The following is a 23170-nucleotide window of genomic DNA, read 5'->3' as shown; positions in this document are numbered from 1 at the left end:
GAGGAAGGGCAAACACTGAGCAGAAAGCAAATCCTTGAGGTTCCCTGTGTCAAACAAACCTTATAGGACAATCATTTAGAATGTCCATTTCCTATTAAACCATGGCATGAGTTCCCTAAGTAAACTTAGAACTGTCACTTCACTTTCTCATGATGAAAGGACCGTTACATCAACAAAAGCGCACAGGATCTTTCTGTAAAGTGAGTCAGGGGCTGGGTGGCAACCAGAACAAGTTTTAAGAGGATTCTCCAGATTTCACATCTCAAGATTAGAGTGATAGCAAGAGTCAAGAAAGTCAGTTTAGTCTTATTAAAACTCCAACCCAGAAAACACTTCATTTACTCTAAAGCAAATACTACAGTCTCTTTTATATTCAAGTTATCTCCCAAAAACCAGAATAATTTGCCCTTGATTTTTTTTTGAGACAGAGCCTCAAGCTGTCGCCCTAGGTAGAGTGCCGAGGCATCACAGCTCACAGCAACCTCCAACTCCTAGGCTCAAGCGATTCTCCTGTCTTGGTCTCCCAAGTAGCTGGGACCACAGGTGCCCATGGTAACGCCCAGCTATTATTTGGTTGCAGCCATCATTGTTTCTGGCGGGTGTGGGCTGGACTCGAACCCGCCAGCTCGGTTGCATGTGGCTGGCACTTTAGCCACTTGAGCCACAGGCGCCTAGCCTTGCCCTTGATTTTATAAAAAGTATTCCATTATGTAAAACTCTAAATCAGGCGTCCTGAAACTATGGTCTGTGGGCCACATGCAGCCCGCCGAGGACATTTATCCAGCCCGCCGAGGACATTTATCCAGCCCGCCGGGTGTTTTTGCCACCACTGCCTGTCCTGCTTAGCAGCCGACCATCCCGGGGCCTGCAGTCCGGTCCTCCAACGGTCTGAGGGACAGTGAACTGGTCCCCTATTTAAAAAGTTTGAGGACCCCTGCAACCATCTAGTTAGCAAAAACAAAAGAGGCCAGACATGGTAGCTCACACCCATAATCCCAGTACTTTGGGAGGCCAAGGCAGGAGGATTGATTGAGGCCAGGATAACATAGCAAGACTTTGTCTCTACAAAAAAGAATAAACAAGCAAAAAGAAATGGAGACTATAAGTGTGCACCCACTTATAGTAGAAAGCAGCAGCTGCCACAGAGCTAACCTGGTTAAGGCAAGGTCTTGACTACTATTGGCAAATTTCCTGCCTCATGTTATAAATGGTCTAACCACATCTATAAAGTTATGCTCATATTCACAGTGTAGGGAGCATGTTACTTAGGTTTTAGTCTTGCCATAGTCTTGTAACAATAATACTCATTTAATGTCTGTGATGACCACATCTCTCTACCACTGAACATAGGCCAAAACAACAAGTTCTTATTACTATTTCTCCTTTGAGCCTGATAACTATCAGGGCAGAAATTATCAGTGGTTCATTTGGGAATTACATAGGAGTTGGGGCTTAAAAGTAACTATTAGGAGGTCTAACCCCAGATTTGCCTCAGAGTGTAAGGCCCACCCAGAAAACTATTATTAAATGTTGATTTATGGACCCACAAGAAAGAGAAGTACTCTAAGGAGAAGCATAGGCTGCTTATCATTTGGAATCCTTTCCTTTCACACCTTCCAAATCATATTACAGGTGCTCATAAGACCTTAAGAGTTCTCAGAATCATATTATTATAAGTCTGAGGAAGGAGACTGAGATCAAATATCCAGTTTCTCCCCTAAAGTCTTTGAACAAACTCACCATTCCTTTCCATCCTGCAATCCACTTATATTTTTCCTTGCTCTAGTTACTACTTTTAAGTAGAGATCCCTACACATACCCCCTGAAGTCTGAAGACTCCATTCAATGTATAAACCCATTATATGCATAAAATACAAGCAGTGGAAAACTGTACAGAAACATCTGCATAGCTTTTCTCTTTTTAGAACTACTTTAGGACCATCTCCTCCTCGTACTTAGATTATAGCACAACTTGTATTCATTGTAGACAGATGCCTAAGTTAGAGACCTAGTCTACAACTCTCTGTAGCAACCAAGGTGTATGTTCTACATATTGAAAAGAAAGGAAAAACTGGGTCTATGGAGATTGAAATAACATAGGAGAAATATGAGAAATGAGTCCACCATGTGGAAGAAGAGTTAGACTTACTCTGTAATGTTCTGGAATGCAGAACTCTGACCAAAACATTCCAGGTTTAGGACGAAAGATGTCAACCAAACTTAAAAAACTGAAAATTGGTGGAATCCAAAAATAGGCTACCAAGTGGTAGTGAATTTTGTTTGGAAATTTGGGAAAAACAAATGAATAAAATAAGGAATAAATGGCCTCACTTTCAGGCAACAGAGGGGAAAAGCTTCCTGCTTTGGGTGGAAAGTTGGCCTAGAGCAGTGGTTCTCAAGCTTAATTATTTCATCATCAAGAAGGAGATAAACTGACATCATGTGTTGTACTATGAGCATGACAAAGGACATAACATCACTTCTGTGGCATTTCTGGCAGAAATGTATAACCTGAGCAAATGTCAGACAAAACTAAACTAAAGGACAGTTTACACAACAACTGGCCTATGCTCTTAAAATATCAATGTCATGAAAGACTAAGAAAGGCTGAGGGAACAATTCCACATTATGTATGTTCCTGGATTGGATCTTGGACCAGAAAAAAAAAATGCTCTAAAAGATATTGAAGAGGGACATAATTGAGACAATTGGTAAAATTTAAATGTGGATTCTATGTAGTACATTAGATAACAATAGGGCATCAATGTTGAATTTTCTGGACAGGCCCAGTAGCTCATGCCTATAATCCTAGCAATCTGGGAGGCCAAGTGGGAAGGATCACTGGAACTCAGGAGTTTGAGATCAGCCTGAACAAAAGTAAGACTTCTAACTCCACTAAAACTAGAAAAAATTAGCAGGGTAGGTGGCTCACATCTCTCTAAGTCCCAGCTACTTAGAAGGCCAAGGCAGGAAGATGGCTTGAGTTCAGGAGTTTGAAGCTGCAGTGAGCTATGACGATGCTACTACACTCTAGGCCAGGTGAAAGAGCAAGGCAATGTCTCAAAAACAAACAAACAAAAAAAACCCTGCTAGGTGTGGTAGCTCACAGCTTTCATTCTAGCACTCTGGGAGGCTGAGGCCAGTGGATTGCTTGAGCTCAGAAGTTTGAAACCAACTTGAGCAAGAGCAAGAGCAAGACCCCATCTCTACTTAAAAAAAAAAAAAAAAAGAAAGAAAAATTATCAGGCATTATAGCAGGCACCTATAATCCCAGCTACACAGGAAGCTTGAAGCATGAGGATCTCTTGAGCCCAAGAGTTTGAGGTTGCTGTGAGATAGGATGATGCCATGCCACTCAACCCTAAGGCAACAGAGTGAGACTGTCTCGAAAAAAAAAAAAAAAGCTGAATTTTCTAAATTTAATAACTGTATGTGGTTTTTTAAGTGAATGTCCTTGTTCTTAGGAGATTTAGGTTGAAGACTTAACAAATACTAAACTGAAATAATTAGGGTTAGAAGATTATAATGTCTGTGTCTTAATCTTAAATTATTCATCATCAGCTACAATTTTACATATTAGGTCATTAAATGTTAAATATCCTATTTTGAATCAAATCTCAAACAGTATAATTAATCAAACTCTACATCTACACCCTCAACACAGTTTTGCCATCTCAATGGTAACTTGTTTATGCCAGCAGCGAAGATGCCTGGAGAACAAGAAGTATTTTCAACAATTTTTTGAGAACTGAATATTTTTCCTTGCAAGAGGTAGTCCAAAGCTTGAAAGAAGTGGTAGTCAGTTGGTGCATGGCTGGTGAATACAGTGGATGATAAATAGTTTCCAAGTCCAGCCTCTGTAGTCTGAGTAGAGTTGTTTACGCTACATGCGTTGAGCGTTGTCCTGGAAGAGGATTGTCCTGCCTGTCTCTGTGGACCAATCTCAGCTGCTTAATCACAAGCATCCTTATCGTTTCATCCAAGTTCTTGCAGCAGACATTTGCTGTAACTGCATGACCAGGTTTCATGAAGCTGTAGTGAATAACACCAGTGCTGGCCCACGAGACACTATAATCTTCATTTTTGATGAACATTTGATTTTGGATTGTTGTTTCAGCACTTTATCCAACCATTGTGCTGAATGCTTACAATTGTCAAAAAGAATCCATTTTTCATCATATATGACAATACAGTGTAGAAATGGTTTGTCTTTATGTCATGATAACACAAAAAGACAAGCTTCTAGACCATACCTCTTCGGATGCTTGTTTAACTCATGTGGAACCTATCTACCCAGCTTCTTTACCTTGCCAATTTGTTTCAAATGGTCCAATATTATTAGAATAGTAACATCAAACCTTGTCACTAACTCACATGTAGGTTGAGATGGATTCACTTCCACTTCAGCTTTCAGTTAATTATTATATACCCTGGTTTCAGGCTGCCCACGTGGTTCATTTTTCAAGATGAAAATCAGCAGAACAGAACCGCTTAAACCATCAACATGCCATGTGGCTCATTAGCCACATCCTTCCCAAACTCTCTGTTGATATTTCAAGCTGTCTGCAGTGCATTGGCCCCACAATGGAACTCATACTCAAAACAACACAAAAATTTCACTAATTCATGGTCTTACAAAAATTGCTCTAAAAAAATGTGAAAGCTAATCAATCACAAGCCAAAATATGTGTGTGAAAGAATGAGTATACCTTCACCATAAAAGTAAAAAGAAGTATCAAAGTGAAATTGGATATTTTATATTTAATAACCTAATACTACGTATATATGTATGTATTAAATATTCACACACACATAGAAAAGGTATGTCTACATATAAACATAGCGAAACATTTATAAGTAGAGTAACAAGAAGAGTATGCAGCATTTCATTCTATTATTCTCATAACTTTTCTTAGGTTGGAAATATTTTCAAAATATAGTTTTAAAAAAACTTGCCAGGTGATTCTCATGAAAACAGCTAAGCTAATTACATTTGAAAGAATTAGTCTAGATAAAACTCCAAGACTCTTTTAGCCAGGCGTCCTCAAACTACGGCCCGCAGGCCACATGCAGCCCGCCAAGGACCTTTATCCGGCCCACAGGGTGTTTTTGCCACTGCTGCCTGTCCTGCTTAGCAGCCGACTCGTCCCTGGGCCCTGCAGTCCAGCCCTCCAACCATCTGAGGGACAGTGAACTGGCCCCCTGTTTAAAAAGTTTGAGGACCCCTGCTTAGCTATGAGACTGTAAATTATTTTAAAGTACAAAAGAAAAAAAAACTAACCTAAGTATTGTCCATTTTATGATATTCACACCAAGTTAAAATTATTTTAAAAGGGGGGAAATTAAGAATTGTCATCATTTTACCTTAGCTAAGTATAATTTACATTTAGTTGGTTCACACTGATTTGTTGAAGAACAAAGTCTCAAATGTCAAAGAGGAATACCAAAGCTCATGAAAACCACATTTGCTCCCTAAAAAGGCATTTACAACATTTTAATCTTTACAAGTACCTGATAAGACTTAGCATTCAAAAGTACTTGATGGGGCAGCACCTGTGGCTCAATGGGTAGGGTGCCGGCCCCATATACTGAGGGTGACGGGTTCAAGTCCAGCCCCAGCCAAATTGCAACAGAAAACTAGCTGGGCATTCTGGAGGGTGCCTGTGGTCCCAGCTACTGGGGAGGCTGAGGCAAGAGAATCACCTAAGCCCAGGAGTTGGAGGTTGCCGTGAGCTGTGTGATGCCATGGCACTCTACCGAGGGCAATAAAGTGAAACTGTCTCTACCAAAAAAAAAAAAGTACTTGATCAAAACCTAGCCACTAGCAAGATCTGTGAAAATCCCCTGAGTTAGGACAAAACCTAGCAAGGTTAGATTTGAATGAGCTCAAGAGGCTTTGCATTCTCAGATCAACCTAGCTTTATCCCTTAATATAGTTTGCATCATTTTTGGCCTTTCAAGGTATACAGGAAAAGGTAAAGGGCAGAATTTACAAAGAGATAATAATATTCTTTAATTTCCTTTATGTGTGAAAAATTAAAAGATAGGAAAATGTACTTTCAAGAACCAAAGTCTTAGCCAGGCATGGTGGCTCACCACTGCAATCCCTAGCACCCTGGAAAGCTGAGGGCAGAGGATCACTGAGCAATACTTGAGAATAGCCAGAGCAAGACCCTACCTCTACCAAAAATAGAAAAAATTAACCAGGCATGGTGGCAGGTGCCTGTAGTGCTGGTTACTTAGGAAACTAGGCAAGAGGAACACTTGAAGCCAGGAGTTTGAGGTTGCAGTGAGCTATATGATAATGCCATAGCATTCTACCCAAAAACCCAAAGTCTTACCTTTTAATCAAAGCTTTGTAAGTTAACTAAACTAATCACTGAGTGGGAAAATAATCACTTCAAGGTCCTTCTCCACAAAAGAAAACCCTATATAGACAAATTGAGCAATGTTTCATTAAGATCAGATTCCAAAATGCCTTTTCAAAAATACATTATAAATACTTAAAAAAATTAGGATCTCAAATATTTCTAGTTACTAGTTATTTTTAATTTATGTACATTTTAATTTAAACTACAAAATAGCATGGGCCTGGTGGCTCACGCCTATAGTCCTAGCACTCTGGGAGGCCAAGGCAGGTAGATTGCCTGAGCACAGGAGTTTGAGACCAGCCTGAGCCAGAGTGAGACTTGGTCTCTACAAAAAAAAAAAAAAAAAAAGCCAGGCATTGTGGCGGGCACTGGTAGTCTTAGCTACTGAGGAGGTTGAGGCAAGAGAATCACTTAAGCCCAAAAGCTGGAGATTACTATGAGCTATGATGCCACAGCACTCTACTGAGGGCCACAAAGTGAGACTGTCTCAATAAAAAAAAAAAAAAAGAAAGAAAGAAAGAAAAAAAAAAAACTACAAAATAATCCAGCAAGGCAGATGGTGGTACCCTGCTTTTTAGTAGTGAAAACTGAAGCTCAGAGAAATTAAGTAAGCTTGCTCAAGACAACAAACCAGTAAGTGTCAGCCCAGAACTCAAACTCAGATCTGACATGATAGTCTATAACCCTTCAGTTTTCTCCTCTTCCACCAAAAAAAAACACCCCAAAACCCAAACAGCTAGGTAAGATTATCCTCCTATTTTGGAGATTAGAAAACAGAATTTAAAGAGCAGACCAAAGCAGAGCTGAAGTCTTCTACCACCTCAGGTCAAACTGCTGCACCACTATTAAGGGCCAATAGCTGAAGAAAATCTAAAGGTCCAGCCCATAGGGAGCTTTGTTTCCTAAATCAGTATTTCTCAAAGAAAAGCATGAAGTATCTGCCTTGTGTTTGGAAACATACAGAAGTGCCTTATGTTTCCCTTCCCCAAGGCAGCTATATTAAGAGCACATAAAAGACAGCTAACAAGGATAATGCATCATCTCAAGTAAACTTGAGATTGCTGCCAAAAAACAAGCTTCATCTGAATAAAATCGCCCATCTAAAACAGCAGGTGAGACTACTGAGGAAATACCACCACACATTGACAAGCTTTGCTGCTCTGATGTGGTGAAGCCCTGAGGGATAGAAAGGGCTGGGCTGTTCATTACCAGGTCTATCAGACCAGGACTTGTCCCAGCTTCACAGGGAGGGAGACTCAAGGCAAGTGCCCTGCTTGGTCCTGCAACATCATTTCCTATTTCAGAACGCTCCATGGGCCAATAATCATCAAGCAGAGAGAGAAGCTAATAGCTTAGAGAGACTGGACTGAGGTTTTAAAGCATAAGGCAGAAATGCACAAACACTGGGAAATGAGCAGGTAGAGGCAAGCAACAGCTTTTAACAGAACAAAATGGAGTCACCCATTTCCTTTTCCCATATCTCCACCCACTATAGAAACCTGAAAATCATATTCCATGTCAAATGACATATGGAAAGTAAACTAAAAAAATGGTTAATTCTAAGAAATACAATTTAATCATTTTTTCGGTGCTTATTAAAAAGTAAGCAAAGTCTTAAGGGAATAAAAAGTAAGCTAATGTGTTTGGTATCTTTGAACTGTCTTTAAAAATTTAAATAAGTAAAAAATTGTAATAGTAAATTAAGCACATAATATGGTCCCTTCTAGTTCCCCATTCCTACCACTTCAGAGTTCAAAGTTCCCAAATTAGTGTGGATTTAAAAAATAAAATCAAAATCCACTGCAGCTGCATTTTCCATTTCCAGACAAGCCAAAAGCAGATGGGCTGATACAGGCAATAGGGTGATGACGCGAGCCTGAGTGGAAACCAGAGAGGGCCAAAGAAGAGGTACAGCTCAGAGAAATGATAAAGAGATATCCTGGCAGCAAAGTACACACCTTGGCATTGATATAAGGGTCAAAGGGGCCGTACTTTTTGAGTTCTTTGATCTCAAGAGCATTCTACAAAAAGGAAAGGAAAAGAAAATATAATGATAAAATGGATGAAATATATCAAAGCAATACACAGCCCCAAGGGGCCCAACATTACAACAACCTGGATGCCTCTGGATGTCTTCAAAGGGAAGTTCATGGGGACAACAACCTCTAGGGCACCTCATTCATTACTCCCCTTTAATGCAAGCATCCAACAGGAACCACATTAATTATTTTTAAATAAATCAATGTAATAACCAGTACTTAGATCTATTAAGTTAAGTTCTTCCAGCTACTGTAGACATCTTGCCCTGCCCCTCCCCCCCAGATACTCAAAGCACCAGGCTGCTGTCCCAAAATCAATGGATACTTCAGGCAGATGGCAGCTGTGAGTAGGTTAAGCTAGCGCACTCAAGTGGCTCAACACTCCAAGCAGCTGTGTTCCAAGGCAAATGTGAGCAAAGACAGGATTAGAAATGGTTGCTGAAAATTTCTTAAATGAGAAGGACTTTAATGGGTGACCAGTTTTTCAACACTGAAGAATATTAGTTTCAAGCAAATTTCATTATATATTCCTCCAGAGAAGAGAAATGACCATTTTAGCCAGGGGGAGTAAAATTGCATTTAGAGGCTCAGCACCAGTAGCTCAGTAGTTAGAGCACCAGCCACATACACTGGAGCTGGAGGGTTCCAACCTGGCCCAGACCTGCTAAACTACAATGACAACAACAACAACAACAACGACAACAAATAGGCAGGTGTTGTGGTGGGTGCCTGTAGTCCCAGATACCTGGGAGGCTGAGGCAAGAGAATTGCTTAAGCACAAGAGTTGGTTGGAGGTTCCTGTGAGCTGTGATGCTATGGCACTCTACCGAGGGCAACATAGCAAGACTCTATCTCAAAAAAAAAAAATTGCATTTAGATTCTGAAGAGACAATTTTCATTCTCAAATATTATAAACAAACATCTCATTGATGATCTTAAATGTGTATTGCTCACCTACCCAGAAAATACAACCCAAAAAGGGAAAGGGAAGTTGATTAACAGCTATATCCACACAATATCCCAAGGAAGAGATGTGGGAGCACTAATTTTCTCATACCTCAGAATGAAGTTTCCCTTCTCAGAACCAAAGTCATCCTCTTAACAACTCATTGAGAACTGCATGGGTCATTGAGAACTGATTTGGACTTGCCAGGATGATTTCCTATTTTTTGAGGAAAAATCTTGATCTAATCCTATAGGTAATTTAACAATCTCTTCTTGGCAAAGTCCTAAGAAAAACAATCCTAACCTTATTGTGAAAATTTAGCATCTCCCTCATCTAAGAAACTGAGAAAAGTACCTGTTTCAATTCAGAAGAGAGAGGAAAAAGGAGAATGGCTTGTCACATAAGGAAAGCCTATCTCCTCTTAAACTGGCACACAACCTCTAATCCAAATGACAGAGAGTTGTAAGAACTTGTCTAATACTTGCATAATTTCAAGTATAATTTTCCCAAAGGAATAAATGTGAAGGAGAGGAAGATTATTCTCAGAATACCTAAATTCAGAGCCCAAAGGTTATTTTTGCCCAAATGCTGCCTTTTTTTATTTTCTAAGAACTATCTCTGCTTTTTCAAAACATGTTCACTCTTAACATCAGAGGACATCATAGAAATGACCTTCATTCCACTGAATCACCTCTGACCTCTACTCAGATGTTTCTGATCTGCGAGTTCATGTTTCAGCACTAGCATGAGTACTTCCACTTCTTCAAGTTCTGATGTACCTAAAGTAACAACATGGTTCTCACAGTACCGACAAACACTGGGAAAGCTGTGTTGCCACATTGATGGCACAAGCACAATTTATAGTTAATTAAGTCCACTAGTGTAAAATTGACTATGCAATTTTAGAGGATTTGCATTATTTCAAATTTTGCACATAAAATGAGTACAGTTAGCCCTTTATATCTTTGCATTTGATATGGTTTGATAAGTGGATCAAAGGACCTGCTGTATATATTTTTATTATAATACTATTTATAATCTGCATGAGTCAAATGCACATAAAATACATCCTCACAGTGTAGGATTTCCCAATACACTATGGAGAATAAAACTGGCAAAAGGAAGAGTCACATTTAGGGTATGGATACGGAAGCAGTGGGTTTCCTGAGATTTCAGCTATAGGACTGAGATGTGATAGGGCTGCCAGGTCTGGCCACAGCTGAATGGAGGGAGTAAAACCTCCCTTCCTTCCAACCTGTTCATTGACTCTGGTGTGTGAAGGCCCTTGATGGATGAGCAACCTCACTATCTGGGCATCTCCCTTCCAGGCTGCCAAATGCAGAGGGTAACAGCCTTTAGAGTCGGCCACGTTGGTCAGTGCATCGTTCCTCAGAAGAACCTCAACCACGTCCCTAGAAGGGAAAAATCAATCATGAGTTTGCAGAACTCCTAAGTTTTTCATGCAAACAGCTCTTTGTATAACAACATTTGTATAGCACAAAGTCCTTTTACAGATATTATCTCTTTTGGCTCCCCTGTTTCCACCTAAGCGCATAGCCCAATCTTTTCCTTCTATTCCACAAGCTACTTTGTATAGCTGCAGATAGGCAGCTGAACCATCTTTTTTTTTTCTTCTGTGCAATGTTATCTGCAGGAAAGAAACATCTTGAGCTGTGCTACACCAACTCATCACTTCCCTGTTTAAACCTTCTTGGTAATCCATTTTCCCTAACTTGAAAATGGCTGGACTCCTTGTTGAAACCCTGCAGTGTTTCCTTTTTTATGTTGTTTAAGCAGTATTCAGAATTTACATAGAAGTAGACATATAAAACAAATACCATTATTCACATTATTCAGAGTATTTATGTGGGAGCAAAAAGCAGAGAGGCAAAGAAGAATAAAAGTTGTGTGCAAATATAAGCCACATTTAGTAATATACCTCCAAAAAGAGAGATTTGGATTTTTTCCTGATGATACCACTAATTTTACAGATATAAGTGTATATTTATCCCCATGCACATGGGGTCGGTCAAAGAAAATCTCCACTGTAAATAAAAACAGAATCTGGAGATGAATTTGTCTAACAAGCCACAGTCATTGAAGTTCAAGATTCACCTTAATTTAGGTTACTCCACTATTTAAGGTGGGGAGGGGTCACTATAGGTTTCTTATTAGCTTTAAGATGGCTATGGAAACTTAATGATACATTCAATATATTTTACAAAAGTTTAATGTTGAAGAAAACAATGATTGCCTCTTTTTGGCATGCTGGAGTCAATCTGGCTGGGCCAAATACTGGACAACTGATATAGAATACAGTAAGGGCCCTGTTTCTTGCTCAGAAAAATCTAATAAGATTCCAATACTTCCTCCTTATAAAAACGAAATCCTTACTGCTTATCTCCTATAGTACTTTGTTTCCTTTAACATTTTTGATTTGGTTACACTCTGGTTTCCATTCTTCAACATCTTGGCAAAGCTACTCATTATGCTCCACAACCTTACCTGCTCCTTTGCTGAGCCACAAGAAAGGCAGTACCCAATGATTTAGACACATGCCTTCTCTCTCTCTCAAACTCCCCCAAAGCATACCTTCTCCAAAAAACTTTCCACACAAATCCCACCCAATTCCTAATAAACTATCTATTAATTACACAGGGCTGGGGATGGTGGCTCACACCTGCAATCCTAACACTCTGGGAGGCTGAGGCAGGTGGATTGCCTGAGCTCAGAAGTTCAAGACCAGCCTGACCAAGAGTGAGACCCTGTCTCTAATAAAAACAGAAAAACTAGCTGTGTATTGTTGGCCAGGAGTTTGAAGTTGCTATGACCTATGATGCCACGGCACTCTACCAAGGGTGAAGAATGCAAAAAAAGAAAGAAAATTATGTAGGCTATGGTTTTCCCTTTAAAAATGGATCCTGGGCTGGGCAGTGGCTCACACCTATAATCCTAACACTCTGGTAGGCTGAGGCAGGTAGACTGAGCTCAGGAGTGGAGACCAACCAGAGCAAAAGCAAGACCCTGTCTCTAAAATAGCCAAGTATTATGGTGGGTGTCTATAGTCCAAGCTGTTTGAGAGGCTAAGGCAAGAGAATCACTTAAGCCCAAGAGTGTGGATGCTGTGAGCCATGACACCACAGCACTCTACTAAGGGTGACAAAATAAGACTAAACAAATAAATAAAAATAAAAAGTGGTTCTTGTCTACAGGACTAATTTTAAGAGGAAAGAATGGTAGGCAAGAAGACAGAGTAAATAAATAACTACTTTAAAAGAAGACAGGTTTCTTATGACCACTCAGTCTATTTTCAGTTTATCAAGGGATTAGTTACAAAGGCCAAATAGATTCTAGCCCCTGCATGATCTGGCTGCCCCAAATTTGATCTTCATACTTAGATCATTGTGTGGCACTGAAGTATTCCAGAGTGGAAAAGAACAAGCAGAAGAAAGGCTAAAATTTAACCTTTGGCTAAAGGTGGGACAGGGAATGATGTTTAAATTACATACTAACGAGAGACACAGGAATTCTGGATAGACTGAATTTATGTTTGTTTGTCCCTGTTCTCAGTGTCACTGCTTAGCAAACCTTATACGAAGTGAAAAACCTGAAGGCCCGGGTTCTGCAGGGTGGGGCAGGAATGCAACACATTAATACTTACTTATGGCCATTCAAAGCAGCATGGTGCAGGGGTGTGTAGCCAGTGCTGTCAACACAGTTCACATTTGGACCTCTCCACATGCTATCAGGGGGAAAAAGAGAAATTTTATAGACCAAAGTTATGAAATAAAGCTAGAGACAGCCAGCTACTTTGAAAAGATTTCTCTGTAGTGTTTAACCAAACTAGTTATTTCCAAGTAACTCCTGATAAAAGACAGCTGCTATACATTACAGAAATGCACAGCACTGAGGGTAGACAGTGGTCTGCTGGACAAGTTAAGTGTCAAAACAATCATGTCACCATTTAAGAGCCTTCTTTTCTGTATCCTTCTCATCCGTAACCTCATTATTCCCTTGGCCTGGGACTCATACCTCTGAGTACTTCGAGGATGAAAAAATAACTCATTAAAAGGTCACTGAAAATATCATGGAGCCCATCACTCAGCCAGTCACAGGTATTGAGCACTCACCTCTATGCCAGTGACTGAAGGCTTGAAGAGAGACCTTGGCTCAGATCAGATAATCAAGATGATTCCCTTAGCAAGGATCAGGATTTTAAAAGCACCAGAATACATGGTTTAAGATGCAAGAAACAATTTTGGTTTTTCTTTGTAAATATGTCTTAGTAGTAATTTTTTTAAAAGCCAGAGTATCTTCTTTGATTCAGAAATACTATACCAGAGAAATCAAAATGTTGCCTTATTTATTATTACTTTTTAAAATATTGCCTTATTTAATCCTCAAACCTTTAATTCTTATTTCTGTTTCACACCTAATTGCATCACCCAGCGCTTCTAAAATAATATTAAGTAACAGAGGGCAATCTTATCTGTGCCTGATTCTAAGGAGAATATTTCTAATGGTTTGAGATTAGATATACTCTGTAACATGTAAAGAAAATATCCTATTCTTTTTCCAAGAATTGTTATTATAGATAGGTGTTTGATTTAAATTCATTTTTGGCAACTATGAAGATAATCACAGTTTTTCACATTTAATGACCTAATATGTTGTTATCAATAGGTTTCTTAACATTAAGTTGTTCTTCCATTCTGAGAGTAAACTTTACTCGGCCATTATTCATTATGGCCCTATTGGTAAATTATCCTTGAGAATATCTATTTGGGAGTATATTACTCAGTATTTCCACATCCATACACATAATTGAGGCTGGTCTAAAGGTTTTGCTTTTTATGCTATTGTTATTGGGTGGCATCAGTGATAGGTTTGGGTCACAAGTCAGTGGGACAATTGTTTACTCATTTCTATATTCAGAAAGCATTGACATAGAATGCTGAAGTTATAAAACCACCTGGGCGTGAACCCTTTATGCTCAGATATTGAAAGCAGCATTGTTTATAACAATAAAATTTTGGCAACAGCCATGAGTAGAAAAATTATTATGGCAACTGTAGTCTATACACAGAGTAAACAATCATATGCCAGTTATACTACTATATAGTAAGACAGAAAACACATTATAATAAAACAAGATGTCATCGAGTAATTGGCAATGTTGAAGAATTCCTAAAAGGCAGAAAGTAGACAAGGAATGATCTATAATCTAGAAGAATACAAATTAAAACACATGCCACTTTTCACCCATCAGACTGACAAAAATAAAAATAATGATATTATCAAGTGTTTGTAAAGATCCATAAAAAAACCACTTTTAAACACCACTGGTAAAAGTTTAAATTGGTGAATTCCTTTGGGAAGACAGTTTGGCACCATCTATCAAAACCAAAATAGCATTCACTTTGAGCCAACAATTCTACTTCCAGGCAACTATCCAACAGAAATACTCATACATGTGCACAAAGACATATGTTTGCACAGGACTGTTTCACTATGTAAGTAAAAAACTAGAAACTTAATGTCTTTCAATAGGTAAGCAGTAAAATACTAGGTTTACTCATAAAATGAAATATTCCGTAATTATTAACAACAACAGCAACAACAACAAAGGAAAGAAGAAGTTAGGCCTGTATGTCCGGACATAGAAAGATTTTCCCAAGACCTATAGTGTCACAGCAAAGTGAAAAAAGAAGTCAACTGCATAAAACACAGAGTAAGAGCCTCCTTTTTATAAACATACATATACATACACACCCCTGTAAACGGATGGTGACCAGAAGACCACTCACCAAGTGCTATCCTAACATTAACCTTCAGAGCAGGAAATCTGTGTGTTAGAGGGCACTGCAGAATGGTGAGGAGAAAATTTCCCATAGTGCTCTGTGTTCTATCACACTGTTTAAAACACAATGAGAATCTATTCATATGGTGCTTCTGTACTAATAATTTTTTAAAAGAAAGGGGAGAATTATCTATGTATAGGTAAAAGAAAACCAAAAAATACATCAAAAGTTAACAATAAACAGTTATATATGGGCAATCATATACAACATGTACCACCATGCCAAGCTACTTTTTAAATTTTTTGTAGAGATGGAGTCTTGCTATATTACTTAGGCTTATTATGAATCCCTGGGTTCAAGTAATCTTCTGGCCTCAGCCTTCCAAAGTGCTGGGATTATAATTGTGAGCCACCATGCCCTGACCTCATTTTCAAAACCAAAAATTATCTGTGCCTGACAATGGATCAGAATTATGGAAAGTGGAACATATCTGGAAAATGTAGGAGGTACAGTTTTCATACTTACTTTCAAATGGCCATACAATACAATAGATCATCACTCTATTATAAAATAGGTGACATTAAGAATCTAAAAATATTTGCCTCAAATAACACACCAAATCAGTGGCAGACCCCAAACTCTTTTATGGAGCTCTTGGCATTTGGCCAAAGACTTTATAAGTGGAATGATAACATGAAGTAAATCTGTAGTAATACAAAGTGGTTTATAATTCAGTAAATGACAGGAATAAACCAAGAGGAGTTGAGAAATAGGAAATACCAATTGGTGAGAGTACAGGTCTATTAGCAACTAATTTATTACTCCACCAGACTCTACTATCTCTCAGCCATCTCAGTCCAGGTTCCAAAGTAATCCTGAAACTAAGATTTAAACTGCCCTTGATTTTAACAATAAGCGGGATTAAGCAAGCCTTTCATCATCTTCTTTTACCACCATGACTCTAATTTAGAGGAGATTAAGTCTGGACATCCTGTGCCCAGAACTAAAACTCCCTCAAAACTATTTTAAAAGATAAGAAAAAAAGATAGGATTTTCCTGCAGAAAGATGCAACATTTCCAACCAGTAAGGCCTCCCCCGACTCTTTTCCTCTTATTTGCCATCTATTCTAAAAGCACATCTAGAATTTTTTTTTTTAAAGACATAGTTTCACTCTGCCACCCTAGGTGTAGAGTGCCATGGTATCATCATAGCTTACAGTAACCTCAAACTCTTGGACTCAAGCAATCTTCAGGCCTCAGGCTCCAGAGTTGCTGGGACTACTAGTGCCCTCCACAATGCCTGGCTAGTTTTTCTGTTTTTAGTAGAGATGGGGTCTCATTCTTGCTCAGGCTGGTCTGAAACTCCTGAGCTCAAGCAATCCACCTGTCTCGGCCTCCCAGAGTGCTAGAATTATATTTCATGTGTGACTACTCTGTAGGATAAGATTTTGGGATGAAATGATACCTAAAGTGACTCTTAGCTGGCAGTAAACATGGTTCATGTGGTTGCCCTGCTACTTTATTGCTTACATTACACAGAAAAGTAATGGCATTTCAATGGGCCAGAAAAGTATCCAATCCAGATCAATTCAATAAATATTTATGCCAGGGCACTAGATAGTCCCTACCCTTGATCTGAGTAGGGAAGTCAGACAAGTAAACAAATGACAACAATGTACAATGTGTGACATTCTGGGAAGGAAGTACACAAAGTGGCTAAAGGGAAATGGGAATAGGGAGGCATTACAGAAGAGATATTTGAGCTGAGCCTTTAAGTGTAGGAAGAATCAGCCAGGCAGGAGAAACAGAGGTAGCATCCCAATTCACCATCCCAAGTAGTCTCACCAAAATGGGGCAACTACAAGCAAGTGTGAGTGGTGGAGCATGCAAGTGGAAGAATGGTGAATGCATGGTTGAAGAGGCAGGCAGGGTCAGATCAGTATGCTACTGAAAAGTTTAAAGCAAGAAACAACCAGAGGTATGTTTTAGAAAAACCCTCTGTTGGGAGGTGGGCATTCAGAAGGTCAATCTGTTATTCACCATACTGTTGTGATAGCTGAGATATTTCAGAAATTTTTTGTTTGTTTGCTGAAACAGAGTCTTGCTCTGTCGCCCAGGCTGGAGCGCGGTGGTGTCATCATAGCTCCCTGCAACCTTGAACTCCTGGGCTCAAGTAATCCTCTTGCCTAGGCCTCCTGAGTAGCTCAGACTACAGTTGCATGTACCACCATGCCCAGCTTATTAATTTTTGCAAACACAAGGTCTACTCTCCCTGTGTTGCTCATGCTAGTCTCAAACTCCTGGCCTCAGGTGATCATCCATACCTTGGCCTCCCAAAGTGAGCCACCACACCCAGCCCAGGAATTGTTTTTAATCATTATGCTGAACAGTTGTGTAGATGATCAGACATGCGTGACTAGACCCAGGAAGCCCAGCTGGAAATTAATATTTCAGGCATAAAATGAGGACCTAAATGGCAGCAGTGATAAGGAGAATGGAGGAAAAAAACCAGATTTAATAAAAAAAGTTGCAACTACTTATTTATTTATGTAGAAAGGGATGCACTGGGGGTATTTGAACTGAGGAATTCAGTGGAGAGTGAGTAAATTTCAGAAAGAAAAAAAAGGTTGCTTTGTCTTATGATTGTGGTAGCATGAGGTGGGAGAAGAGAAAAGTGAGGCAGAGGAAATTTTCTTTTTGATTTGTTGAGGCTGAAATAAATGTTGACTCCCATATGCAGATGTCTGGTCAGAAGATCGATATGAGGATCTAGAACATCATAAACTAAATACAGTAGAACCTCTATAAGCTGACCACCCAAGGGACTGTAACAAACTGGTTAACATACAGAGGTGGTCAACATAAGGAGCTGGGCCTGCTGTACTGATATGTACATATGGTGCATGCCTGGTCTTTGAAACTTAGGTCAACATGAGATGGTTAGTGTTAAGGAGATGGTCAGCTATGAAAGCTCTACTGTAGTTTAAAATGACAATGTCCAAGTGTTTATGCATGTTACCCATATCTGACTCTTAAAACCATATTATAGAGTAGGAAAATAGATACTGTTATTTCCATTTAATAGCTAAGAAAAACAAAGTTCAAATGACTTACTGATCATCAGACAGTTAATTAAATAAGAACTGAAAACAAAATGCCACATTTGACTTCTAGTGTATGTTCCTTCCAACTGGAGTGTATGTTCCTTCCTTCCAGGCCCTTGACATTGAATGTTGAGATAAAACAACCGGCAGCTCTGTGGTTCTCCTACATTAATTTTCAGGAGGTCAAAGACTCTCAGAGCACCGAGTCAGAAAAGGCCTCCTCGATTATAGCTCCTGTAAGAAGGAAGCAATAGAAATGAACTTGAGGGGAAAGGGAGGTCCTGGGCAGCTCTCTAACAGCTCTTTATTAAATCATAAGGATTACAGCTCCTATAAGAAGGAAGCAATGAAAATGAACTTGAAGGGAAAGGGAGGTCCTGAGCAGCTCTCTAACAACTCTTCATTAAATCATAAGGTCTAAATAGAAGTTTGTCTCATCAGCCTTTTTCTGCCAAAGGCCTTCACTGTTTTCCTCTTTTGGTTATCCTTGCAAAGTCAGATTTATCTTTGAACTTTAGGAAGAGCTGGCAGTTTTCCAACACAATGAAACACTGCCCCAGATTAGTTTATTTTTTAAAAAGACATCATCTTATTCAAATGAATTTGACGTATCTTTACCAAAATGCCTTCTGCATACTTAACAGTTAAGGGTAAAAGGAGAGATGCAAGAAGTCTGTGAAATCATCCCCACCCTCAAAGAATTCTGCAACCTTTGGAGAAAGACAAATCTCACAAACATGGAACAATCAGACACAAAATCCCCACCATAGTGCCAAAGACGTTAAATGGGAAAATCCAATCCCAGAGGTAGAGGACAAAGCTCTTGAGATAACTCAGATAGTTAAAGAGGCAGAAAAGAAGAAAGAGAAAGTAGAACATTCACTGACAGAATTATGGGACTTTATGAAGCATTCAAACATAAGAGTTAAGGTAACCCAGAAGGAGAAGAAGAATGCCACAGAAAATGGAAGCCATAGTAGAGAATATTATAAATGAAAATTTCCCAAATATCACCAAAGATTCTGACACACTCCTTTCAGAGGGATATTGGACCCAGGTCGCCTAAATGCTAACAGAGCTTCTCCAAGACACATTATGATGAACCTGTCCAAAGTCAAGACAAAAGAAAAGATTCTTCAAGCTGCCAGGAATAAGCACCAATTGACCTACAGGGGCAAATCCATTAGGGTGACTGCAGACTTCTCTAATGAAACTTTCCAAGCAAGAAGACAATGGTCATCTACCTTTAATTTACTTAAACAGAACAATTTCCAGCCCAGAATTTTATATCCTATTAAACCAAGCTTTAAAACTGATAGAGAAATCAAATCATTTACTGATATACAAACATTGAGGAAATTTGCCACAATAAGACCAGCTCAATACTTCAACCTGTTCTACACACTGACCATCATAATGGATCAACAACAAAGTAAGAACTCAGAAATTAAAGGCCAGAACCCAACTTCCACAATGATGGAAAAGATAAAACTAAGCAATGGACTCTCACAAAATAAAATGAATAGAACACTACCTTACTTATCAATTACCTCAATAAATGTTAATGGCTTGAATTCCCCAATAAAGAGGCACAGATTGGCAGATTGGTTTAAAAAACACAAGCCATCTATTTGCTGTCTGCAGGAAACACACCTAGCTTCAAAAGACAAATTAAAACTCAGAGTTAAGGGTTGGAAGACAATTTTTCAGGCAAACGGAATTCAGAAGAAAAGAGGGGCTGCAATCTTATTTTCAGATACACGTGGATTTAAAGCAACTAAAGTCAAAATAGACAAAGATGGTCATTTTATATTGGTCAAGGGAAAAATATAAGAAGATGTTTCAATTTTAAATATTTATGCACCCAACTTAAATGCTCCCAGATTCTTGAAACAAACCTTACTCAGTCTGAGCAATATGATATCCTATAGCACCGTAATAACAGGGGACTTTTAACACTCCTCTTACAGAGCTGGACAGATCCTCTGAACAGGAATTAAACAAAGATAAAAGGGACTTAAATGAGACCCTAGAACAACTGTGCCTGATAGACGCATATAGAACATTCCACCCCAATGATAAAGAATATAAATTCTTGGCTCGGCGCCTATGGCTCAACCGGCTAGGGCGCCAGCCACGTACACCTAAGGTGGCGGGTTCGAATCCCCAGCCCGGACCGGCCAAACAACAATGACGGCTGCAACCAAAAAATAGCCGGGCGTTGTGGCGGGCGCCTGTGGTCCCAGCTACTTGGGAGGTGGAGGCAGGAGACTCGCTTGAGCCCAGGAGTTGGAGGTTGCTGTGAGCTGTAATGCCACGGCACTCTACCCAGGGGGACAGCTTGAGGCTCTGTCTCAAAAAAAAAAAAAAAAAAAGAATATAAATTCTTTTCATCTCCCATGGAACATTCTCCAGAATTGATCATATCCTAGGACACAAAACAAACCTCAACAGAATCAAAAGAATTGAAATTTTACCTTGTATCTTCTCAGATCACAAGGCACCGAAGGTGGAACTCAACTCCAACAAAAACATTCAATTCCACACAAAGGCACAGAAATTAAACAACCTTCTGTTGAATGACAGTTGGGTGCAGGAAGAAATAAAAGAGGAAATCATTAAATTCCTTGAGCAAAACAACAATGAAGACACAAGCTACCAAAACCTGTGGAATACTGCAAAAGCAGTTCTGAGAGGAAAATTTATTGCTTTAGGTACCTACATTCAAAAAACAGAAAGAGAGCACATCAACAAACTCACAAGCCATCTTATGGAACTGGAAAAAGAAGAACAATCTAAGCGCCTAAACCCAGCAGAAGAAAAGAAATATCCAAAATTAAATCAGAGATCAATGAAATTTAAAACAAAAGAATCATTCAGAAAATTAATGAAACAAGGAGTTGGTTTTTTGAAAAAATAAATAAAATAGATCAACCTTTGGCCACACTAACTATAAACAGAAAAGTAAAATCTCTAGTAACCTCAATCAGAAATGATAAAGGGGAAATAACAACGGATGCCACAAAAATACAAGAGATCATCTCTGAATATTACCAGAAACTCTATGTCTAGAAATTTGATAATGTGAAGGAAATGGATCAATATTTGGAATCACACCCTCTCCCTAGACTTAGCCAGGAAGAAACAGAGCTCCTGAACAGAGCAATTTCAAGCACTAAGATCAAAGAAACAATAAAAAAAATCTTCCAACCAAAAAAAATACCCTGGTCCTGATGGGTTCACACCAGAATTCTATCAAAGCTTCAAAGAAGAGCTTATTCTCATACTGTAGAAATTATTTCAAAAAATCGAGGAGGAAGGAATCTTCCCCCAATACGTTCTATGAAGCAAACATCACCCTGATACCAAAACCAGGAAAAGACCCAACTAAAAAGGAGAATTTCAGACCAATTTGACTAATGAATATAGATGCAAAAATTCTCAACAAAGTCTAGTCAATAGATTACAGCTTATCATCAAAAAAGTCATACATCATGACCAAGTAGGTTTCATCCCAGGGATGTAAGGCTGGTTTAACATATGCAAGTCCATAAACGTTATTCACTGTATTAGCAGAAGCTAAAACAAAGGCCATATGATCCTCTCAATAGATGAGGAAAAAGCATTTGATAAAATTCAGCATCCTTTTATAATTAGAACACTGAAGAGTGTAGGCATACGGGGCACATTTCTGAAACCAATCGAAGCTATCTAGACAAACCCACAGCTAATATTTTACTGAATGGAATAAAATTGAAAGCTTTCCCTCTTAGAACTAGAAGCAGACAAGGTTGTCCTCTGTCACCATACTATTCAACACAGTGCTGGAAGTGCTAGCCAATACAATTAGGCAAGACAAGGAAATAAAGGGCATCCAAATGGGAGCAGAGGAGGTCAAACTCTCACTCTTTGCTGACGATATGATCTTATACCCAGAGAACCCCAAAGACTCAACCACAAGACTCCTGGAAGTCATCAAAAAATACCAGTAATGTCTCAGGATATAAAATCAATGTCCATGGCCCAGCACCTGTTGCTCAAGTGGCTAAGGCACCAGCCACATACACCTGAGCTGGTGGGTTCAAATCCAGCCTGGGACTGCCAAACAACAATGACAACTATAACCAAAAACTGGCCGGGTGTTGTGGCGGGCGCCTGTGGTCCCAGCTACTTGGGAGGCGGAGGCAGGAGAATCGCTTGAGCCCATAGAGTGTCACAGCACTCTACCCAGGGTGACAGTTTGAGGCTCTGTCTCAAAAAGAAAAAAAAAAATCAATGTCCACAAGTCAGTAGCCTTTGTATATACCAGTAACAGCCAAGATGAGAGGCTAATTAAGGACACAACTCCCCTCACTATAGCTCAAAGAAAATACCTAGGAATATACCTAACGAAAGAGGTGAAGGACGTCTGTAAAGAAAATTAGGACACCCCAAGAAAGGAAATAGCAGAGGATATTAACAAATGGAAGAATATACCATGCTCGTGGCTGGAAGAATCAACATTGTTAAAATGTCTATACTTCCCAAAGCAATCTACCTATTCAATGCCATCCCTATTAAAATACCAACATCGTACTTTCAAGACTTGGAAAAAATGATTCTGAGTTTTGTATGGAACCAGAAAAAAAACCCATATAGCTAAGGCAGTTCTTAGTAATAAAAACAAAGCCAGGGCCATCACCATCCCAGATTTAAGGCTGTACTACAAAGCCATAGTGGTCAAGACAGCATGGTACTGGCACAAAATTAGAGATATAGACATTTGGAATTGAATAGAAAACCAGGAAATGAAACTAACATCTTATAACCACCTAATCTTCGATAAACCAAACAAGAACATACCTTGGGGGAAAGACTCTCTATTTCATAAATGATGCTGAGAGAACTTGATATCCACATGTAAAAGACT

The 23170-nt window shown here is 39.2% G+C and overlaps 1 protein-coding gene across 6 annotated transcripts in view; it reads right to left on the bottom strand.

Moving 5' to 3' along the window:
• Nucleotides 1-23170, bottom strand: part of ANKS1A (ankyrin repeat and sterile alpha motif domain containing 1A) — a 216754-nt gene that overhangs the window by 115707 nt on the left and 77877 nt on the right. For 4 of the 6 annotated variants that reach the window (XM_023512757.1, XM_023512758.1, XM_023512755.1 and 1 more), the window contains exons 2-4: nucleotides 13018-13098; nucleotides 10612-10768; nucleotides 8330-8392 (exon numbers count right to left, since the gene is read on the bottom strand). In XM_023512757.1, the coding sequence (XP_023368525.1) occupies nucleotides 8330-8392; nucleotides 10612-10768; nucleotides 13018-13098 (301 nt within the window). The remainder of the gene's footprint in view (nucleotides 1-8329; nucleotides 8393-10611; nucleotides 10769-13017; nucleotides 13099-23170) is intronic. The other 2 variants (XM_023512759.1, XM_012804856.2) reach the window with 1 other exon arrangement.

This window comes from Otolemur garnettii, unplaced genomic scaffold (genome assembly GCF_000181295.1).
Source record: "Otolemur garnettii isolate 467f Iridium unplaced genomic scaffold, OtoGar3 scaffold00031, whole genome shotgun sequence".
In the NCBI taxonomy this organism is placed as follows: Eukaryota; Metazoa; Chordata; class Mammalia; order Primates; family Galagidae; genus Otolemur; species Otolemur garnettii.
The sequence above is the reverse complement of the archived record's forward strand: the minus strand, read 5'-3'. Positions and strand labels throughout refer to the sequence as shown.